General features: G+C 43.4%; 1 protein-coding gene across 2 annotated transcripts; it reads right to left on the bottom strand.

Moving 5' to 3' along the window:
• Positions 1 to 2,955: 2,955 nt before the first annotated feature.
• On the bottom strand, positions 2,956 to 6,508 carry LOC118790421 (interleukin-22 receptor subunit alpha-2-like). Of its 2 annotated transcripts, XM_036547329.1 has the most exons (6): positions 6,380 to 6,508; positions 6,057 to 6,195; positions 5,334 to 5,512; positions 4,667 to 4,836; positions 3,637 to 3,811; positions 2,956 to 3,271 (listed from the first exon to the last, which is right to left on the bottom strand). In XM_036547329.1, exons 1-5 carry the CDS (start codon positions 6,438 to 6,440, stop codon positions 3,662 to 3,664), a joined length of 699 nt encoding a protein of 232 aa, XP_036403222.1. In that variant the 5' UTR covers positions 6,441 to 6,508; the 3' UTR covers positions 2,956 to 3,271; positions 3,637 to 3,661. The 2 variants fall into 2 exon arrangements, with proteins under 2 accessions (XP_036403222.1, XP_036403221.1); XM_036547328.1 differs by lacking the exon at positions 2,956 to 3,271 and having other exon boundaries at positions 3,558 to 3,811.
• Positions 6,509 to 8,250: the final 1,742 nt, after the last annotated feature.

The raw sequence follows: 8,250 nt of genomic DNA, 5'->3' as shown, positions 1-8,250 counted from the left end.
GTAAACCTACCAGTCCTTTACAGTGCCTGCTTCATGCTGTAAACCTACCAGTCCTGTTGATGCTGTAAACCTACCAGTCCTCTTGATGCTGTAAACCTACCTGTCCTTTACAGTGCCTGCTTCATGCCGTAACCCTACCTGTCCTGTACAGTGCCTGCTTTATCCTGTAAACCTACCAGTCCTCTTCATGCTGTAAACCTACCAGTCCTTTACAGTGCCTGCTTCATGCTGTAAACCTACCTGTCCTTTACAGTGCCTGCTTCATCCCGTAAACCTACCTGTCCTTTACAGTGCCTGCTTTATCCTGTAAACCTACCAGTCCTTTACAGTGCCTGCTTCATGCTGTAAACCTACCTGTCCTTTACAGTGCCTGCTTCATGCTGTAAACCTACCTGTCCTTTACAGTGCCTGCTTCATGTGCCTGATGCTGTAAACCTGCCAGTCCTTACAAAGCCTACTTCTTTTTTTATGACAGTGAGTATTCCCTCCTGCCTTTGTTTTCATAGTCATGAATTTAATCCCTGTCTCTGTAATCATGTTTTTTGTTGACCTTTGATGCCTACTCTTAGTTATTAAACTTGTAATTGTGTCTGCAATTCATTGAAAGACTAAATATGCTGTGTGTCTTGACTGTGTGGCATGAGGGGTCTCCTTGGTACGTCAAACCTGTAATGTATTACTATGGCAGTAAACAGTGACATGTGGCACATTTTTACAGAGTAGAACAGGCAAAAGCATTTTAAACATTTACTGCTGCATTCACATGTTAACATTCAGCTTTAACATGTATAATTTCCACAGATATTTCATCTGTGTAGACTTCCAGAAGCTTAATTTGTAATTCAGAATATTGTTAAGATACCTCTGTCTGCTGAATAGAACCAACAAGATTCCAATGGCCCTTGTCATAGAAAGTGGTCAGATATCTGACTGTCCTTGAAATGTCATGGAAAATCTGAATAATTGAACTTTTCTCATATATTTATATTTTACAGTTGAAATGTTTCCTTTCTGTCTTGCTAACTCATTCACTGCTGAGGCTTACAATGTCAGTTTACTGATGTTGATAATGATTAGGTTTGATTTTATGCATATTGAGCCCACTGCCAGAAGTCATTATTGACTCATATTCACTGCCAGGTGCATGTTTAGGCTGAATGTTTCTGTTTAAAGTGTCATATATATGAGACCCCTTAGCCCTTAGCCAGATACATATGTGAGTTTGGTAGCTTTCACCTGGAGGGGCATAATGTTACCTTGGATCCTGTGTGCTGGGGTTTTGGTTCAGCCATTGCAGTCTGACAGTATAGTCCCTTATAGCCATTTCTAAATGGATTTGTCAAGAATGGAATACCTTCAGTTGTTTCTGATGCCGTGCCTTTTAGGTAATGTATCAAAACAATAAACCTTTTTTTTTTTTTTTTTCTGTAACATAAATGGAAGTCTTGCTGCAGATGTGCCATATCTTAGCAAGTGTTGATTGTGTGATCCAGAACAGGCCACTGGGTGGACTTTATGTATTTTGACGCATAGACTCAACGTTTGGGAGAGTGCAGTGCTCATAAAGGAGTGTAATACCGTACTTGAACACTGGAGAGTGTAGATGGAGTGTGAAAAGTGTGTGTGCCGTTTCCGGCCCTCTTCCCCGTGCACCATTTGATGTCTGTGTTTGCGTGTCTGTGTGCTCACGGTGTTCAGAAATAATAGAGTTACGATGACCAAGCATTCCCGAGTGCTAGTGTTTGCAGCATGCCAGAGGTGTGAGCTCCCAAACTAACAGAAAGGAAGGATGACGAATGAGGTTTTTTTTTTTTTTCCTCCTGCCCCCTGCAGTCTCTGCTGTAGGCGACGGGCCCAAGTGATTCCGCTTGCCGTGTTTTTCTCACCAAAGCTCCTGTCACACGTGTGCCACAGGGGGAGTTTTTCTACAACCAGTTTGATTTGTTTCATGATGTAAATTTCACATTTTTACAAATGTGTTTCTAAAACTTGACTTGCTGCATTGTACCCCTGTACATAACTGTATGTCACTGCTGTGTTTGCGCCCTTAAAGAGTCATTGCCTTTGAAAGCTCCAGCTTTGTGAGTTATGTCTTCAGTACACATACAAATTTGTTTCTGTAGCCTTTATTCTGTGGTTGGAAAACTGGCTGTTAAGTCAACAGCAAACCTGTTAAGAATCAGTGAGAGAGAGGCTTCATCTGTCTTATGTAAATAGCTTCTCAAAACGTGTTCAGTAAGGACACCTACATCACTGTACGACACAATTTTCTATATTAAAATTAAGTATCATAAACAATCTACCTGAATGATATCACATTTAGAAGTGTTCTTGCATCAAGGCATTGGTGCAGCTAATTTTTCATGAACCCTAAAACAGTATTTTGGTTTACTGTGCCAGACTTTGAACAGATGTTACAGTTCAGTTAGTCTTTCTTTACTGTTTCAGAACCCAAATGCTTCCCAACACATAAATCCTCATGAAGTCATAAAGAAGGGAAGCCGATTTTGATGGTACGCTTCTAAAAAGCTTGTCTTACTAGAAGAAACTGGAACTTGTAATGAAAGGCAGAAAGCTGGAGAACCACACAGTAGACTTAGACCGAAAATACACTGGAAGACTTTTTTTGTGTAAGGTATCACGGGTGATTCAGACATGATTAAGTGAACTGTTAGTCACAAGAACAATTTAATGAACTGTGGATTATGGACTATGTCAGATTACATATGTAACGGATATAATTGTTCAAACTTGTATGGAAATTAATAGCCTTGTGAGGATTTTTTTTTCTCCTTGTTTTGGTTTTGTTACCTTGTGTAAAGCAACTTCAATAAAGATGTTTCAGGATACATTATTTGGTGCTGTTCTAATGTAAAATTCATCTTTTTTTTATCTTATGAAAGAGTGTGTGTGGCACTACAGATTACATGACAAACAAACAAGGTTTCACCAGCATTTATTTTTAGCACTGTGTGCCAACAATGTGTTCCAAAAAATGTGTCAAAGTCATCCATGCAATGACTCTATCCGAATACTTCCATATCAATAACTGAAATGCCTTGAGAGACATGAAATGCTTCCCTGTATGTAATAATGGCTAAAGGTATGCTGAATGAGTGTATAAATACTTCCTGCATGACAGAACAGTCCAGAACATCCTTTCTGCTGCAGCTGGAGGTGAAAGGAAGTGGGGAATCAGAGAGGGCTCCCCGAGCCACTGCCGGAAACGGAGAGGTGTTCTAAAATCACACAACAGCCAGGTATTGCAGGTCTGCATTCAGAAAGGAAGAAACGACAGAGATCATTTTAGTCCAAGGGCACATAGCACCTTACCCAGAATAAAAGATGTTTTCCCAGGGAGAGAAGTGTAGGATGACGGTATGCATTGTCGATAGCGCAATTGCTATTTCTCAACACCTGCGCCTTTTATTTTGTCATCCATTGTTCCATCTTGAAATTGTATTTCAACTCTTTTTTTTTTTTTTTCTTCTTTTCCTCTTTTAATCCCTAGGGCGAACGCACAGACGGTAGAACCAGTATGTTTTACAGTCGCGGGGGCCTGAACACACAAAGCCGGAGTCTCAGGTGTTGGATGCTCCTCTGGCTCTTGGAGCGCTGTGTTAGGTAAGCGTGTACCTGAGGGAGACACCGGATCCCGGCGTCAGAGCGTGGTGACGCAGGCGCTGGGGCCCGGGCCGCTGGACCGGCTGGGGCGCAGCGGCAGTGACTCGGCCCGCAGGCAGTAGGTGGTCCCGGGTTCCAGCTCCTCAATCAGCAGCTCCCGCACGCAGCTGTCCAGCTCCTGCCGCTTCTGCAACGCCCCACACAGAGAGAGAGACCGCACGCTTAGGGCTCGGGTTCGGACCGCCTTCTAACACGTCCCCTGCACCGAGGGCCTGGTTACATTTCACTCTGCTTTGGACAGTGGTGCCCCCCACACACACACACACACACACACACACACACACACACACACACACACACACACACACACACACACACACAGACCACAATGCAGTCATTGGTCAGTTTCTTCCCTCTGTGCTTTCTGTGGTGTGTGTGACTTCTTACCGTCCTAACTTACCCACCCGAGAGTTGGCCAACTCAAAATTACATTATATTATATTGCATAATGTAGCATTATTGTCATTTAGCAGACGCTCTTATCCAGAGCGACTTACATAGGCTGCAGTTTTATCCAATTATACAGCTGGATATTTACTGAGGCTATTGTAGGTTAAATATCTTGCCCAAGGGTAGAACAGCAGTCCCCCAGCGGAGAATCAAACCAGCAACCTTTCAGTTGCAAGCCACTGTTCTTTACCACTGTGCCACATTGCTGCCCTTGGGCTACGTGGCACTGAAGGCTATCATAACTGGATGAGTGCCTCTGGTTTTGGCACATGTCTGACAGGATGCAGCCATGGTAATGCCTTCAGTGTGCCGGTGCTGACTGCTCTGTACCAGCCCTGCCTGCTGTGTGATAAGTATGCAGCTTGTCCAGTTATCATACACAAACATCATTTGGACTAATAACTCAAGAGTAATAAGACTGGCACACCTGGGCTCAGAAAAGGTTTTCTGTATCATCAATATAAAACTCTACCATGAAGCAAAGGTCTCTCTTTTTTGAAGGAGGAACTGCTCTGTGGCCAGCTGCACTTGCCTGTACAACATTGTTGTGGCTGAGGTATATCCTGTATTTCAGTGGCTGCAGCTTTCTCACGGAAACCGGGCTGCCACTCCGTCTCCTGTAGGGCGATCTCGGAGGCCGGAGCCGGACCACAATGCCTTGCTCTGTCACTTTCAGCTCCACCCCAGGGGGGCTCACAGAAGCTGCATGGAAACAACACAGAGAAAATGCCTTGGTGTCCATGATAATAGGATTGCAGAACAGGACATGGCCATAAAGGAACAGCCTTTAAGATGGTGCCATGCAACTGTAATACAGGTAGGTCTGCTACATAATGCTACTTTAATGAAGGTAGGTCTGCTACATAATGATACTTTAATGTGGGTAGGTCTGCTACATAATGCTACTGCAATACAGGTAGGTCTACTACATAATGCTACTGTAATACAGGTAGGTCTGCTACATAATGATCCTTTAATATGGGTAGGTCTGCTGCAGGTTCACACCCCTTGCCATCAGCATCATACTATATCTCACAATAAAAGATCCCATTGGTTCTTGACCTAAAAACCAAATTCCCCTTGCTAAGGGAACCAATCACACACTAAGTGTTGTAATGGAGGTGGCATAGCTGTCTGCAGTGGGCGTCTACAGTCTCACTCTCTTCCTGCCCCCACGGCGGGTCTCATTTGACACTTACTGTTCCATACGGGGCTGAACCTGGGACTGAGGGTCCAGGTGGACCGCAGTCCCCGGGCCTCAGCCTGCACCCTGGCATAGTACCAGTCCCTGGGCTCTGAGGTCTGCTGGCTCAGGTCACAGGAAAGCTTGTGGATGCCCTGGCAGTGAGGCACATCTGTCCACTGTTTGTCCCCGTAGCTGAGATGGGACAGGCGGAGATACCGGTCAGTTCAAATCAAATCCCCTTACAAACATGTTGCCTCTGCGAGGCCAGCCTCTTCGTTTTACATTATGTTACATTACAATCATTTAGCAGACGCTCTTATCCAGAGTGACTTCCAGCACAATAGAACAGAAGTGTATAGAATAGTGTCAGACCAGGCTAACAACACTCCCAGACCAGTGAGTGTGTGTATAACACTATTCAACCTTGTGGGAGACAAGTTAACTCGTGCAATCTGACTGGGCAACAAAAGCCAATATACTAGCATACATCAGTCACTAGAACACAGAGTCCAAAACACATCACAATACTACACGTAAAATAAACAGGAGGGATCAGGTGTTAGGGGCGGGGACTGAGGTGGAACCGAGATGCAGCCTGAAGAGGTGGGATGTGATGAATATGTGTTGTGAGTGCTGTACATTAAAATGAACATGAAGATATATTCTCCTTCCTCTTCTGCCAGATCGGAGCATATTCAGACCGGGTGCAATGAGAGCTTTTAATGGCAATACTCACACTTTGTACTGGACATAGTACTGTGTGTTGCTGAGGGACTGGCTGTGAGCTTCCCAGTGTAGAGTGTTCCTGAAGTCCAGGGAATAGAATCTCACCTGCTGTGGGGCTATGTGATTCAGAAGATCCAGAGAACCTGAAGCTGGGGGGAAAAAAAAGAGTGTGTTATTTTTTTTTGTTTTGTTTTGTTTTTACAGTGATCTCACTATAACACAAGAGACATGGTTATGATTTCCCTTCAACTGACGTTACGAGAACAATCTGCAGTTTTGCTTTTTACTGTAATCCTACAACTGCTGATACAGGAAAGAAAAGCGACTACTCACCCTCTGAAAGCCGAGGTAATGCGCCGTGGCACAGGAGCAGAAGTGAGATCAGGATGGCCATGGCAGTGGTGCCACCAAGGTAATATACAACACTGAGATTTAGTCCTGCCCCTCACCTTTTATACCAGGCATCATTGCCAAAAGCAGAAGTATTGAAGTACATATATGGTATGCATTTCTCAATGGAAATTGTTCAGGTCTCACGTGGGGCACAAAAAACATGTTCATTATCAGTACTCGATGTGACATTCAAGTGCACTTGATATCTTAGCTATTGCACGATATCCCTTGAAATTCTGTGCTGCACGTTTTATATATTAAGATGTGTTCATTGATGTGCGATTCAGTTTTCTGTTCTGCTTGTTGCCGAAAGTCCTCAAGTGGTAGAAACAAGATTCATGGGTTTATAATGTCAGGAACCGAACAATTTGAATATTTCTAATTCTAAATTTGAAATATAAAAGAAATATGATGAAACAACTTTCACTAACAGGGGCTCAATGTTTACCTGTAATGATTCTAACTTCAGTCGTTTTTGGATATGTGACTACAGATTTAAGAGAATGAGTTCATTGCTCAGAATTCAACTGCTGCAGAAAACTTTGCAAGAAAAGCATTCATTTTTCTCGTGTTCTTGTGTAATGCTAGCAAATATTCTCTAAATTCTACCTTTTAACAGCCATCAAGCACTATTTACTGTTTAATGATCAGTCTGCTTTCCATTATTATTTAAAAACAAGAACTTGGAATTATTTTATTTTGGGTTACCTGGACAACACTTGCTAAAATTAGAATCTGAGAATGGGCCTGAATGCTTTCAACTTCCCAAACACACATTCAGTACCTGTACCTGTGTGTTGCATAAAGGGCCTCATTCATCCGGCGTGCGCGCACACGGCAGGCTGACCTTTCCTGCTGTTCCTCCCTCTTTGTCCTCAGTCTCACTTCAGCTTTATGGTGAAACGTGTGAAATGCAAGTGACGCTGCAATTACGTTTCTTCTTATGTTAATACATACAATGCCTTGCAAAAGTATTTAGACACGACCAATAATCACAGTTCACTGATTTACAGATGATATATTGAAATTGTGCTCTATGTGATATTTTATTTAAAAACACTGAAACTCAAAATTTATTAATTTAAGGTGACATTGGTTTTATGTTAGAAAATATTGTATTTTTAGAGTGGCAGCTAGTGAGACTCGCTATCTTGAGATAGAGAGAGAGAAGGTGTGATACGCCTTTTCTCTGAGCTGGAAGTAAAATTTTTATCATATAAAAAGAGTCAAAATTATTAAATAAATTAAAATAAATTTTTATGGCTGACCTTTTACCTGGTTACCCTGGTGCCATTTTATGACACTCATAGCAGCTGTACCCAGTCTATCCATTTGACGAGAGTTTTTCCTGGTGTAATGGCGCTGGTTGATGTAACAGCTCTCTGATCGGTGTAACGGCACTGCCCGATTGGTGCAATGGTGCTGTATGATTGAACGGAGAGTGTTGTCTGACTGGTGTGACGGTGCTGTCTGGTTGGTGCATGGCTCTGTCTAATTGATGTAACAGTTTGACTAGCGTAATGGTGGTCTAACTTATGTAAGAGTGCTGTCTGACTGGTGTAACGGCGCTCTCTGATTCTCACAGCGCAGAAAGCGTGCTCGTAACTGTCCCGTTTTTGCTTTAAGGCGCTTGACGTCTTTTCCGCCGCAGAGGAAGCCAGAAGCGCTGCTCAGAAGAGCGTTCGGAAAGGCGCTGACCACACGCCCCTGTGAGACATCCTTCCCCGTCGCGCACACTCCCCGCGTTTGGAGAAGTTGGAGAGCAAAAGCGGATATGGGGTTTGTTTGGCCCCACGTTCACACTCACGTTC

The sequence above is a fragment of the Megalops cyprinoides genome, chromosome 15, assembly GCF_013368585.1.
Source record: "Megalops cyprinoides isolate fMegCyp1 chromosome 15, fMegCyp1.pri, whole genome shotgun sequence".
Lineage (NCBI taxonomy): Eukaryota > Metazoa > Chordata > Actinopteri > Elopiformes > Megalopidae > Megalops > Megalops cyprinoides.
Note: the sequence above shows the minus strand (reverse complement) of the source record. Positions and strands in the feature narration are given on the sequence as shown.

Bases quoted from the DNA above. Each gene is read 5' to 3' on its own strand.
- LOC118790421 (XM_036547329.1), bottom strand. From the start codon at position 6,440: ATGGCCATCCTGATCTCACTTCTGCTCCTGTGCCACGGCGCATTACCT. The intron at 5,513-6,056 runs GTGAGTATTGCC...GTCCCATCTCAG, and splicing joins TACTATGTCCAGTACAAAGT to CTACGGGGACAAACAGTGGA. The intron at 3,812-4,666 runs GCAAGTGCAGCT...GGGGCGTTGCAG, and splicing joins GCCACAACAATGTTGTACAG to AAGCGGCAGGAGCTGGACAG.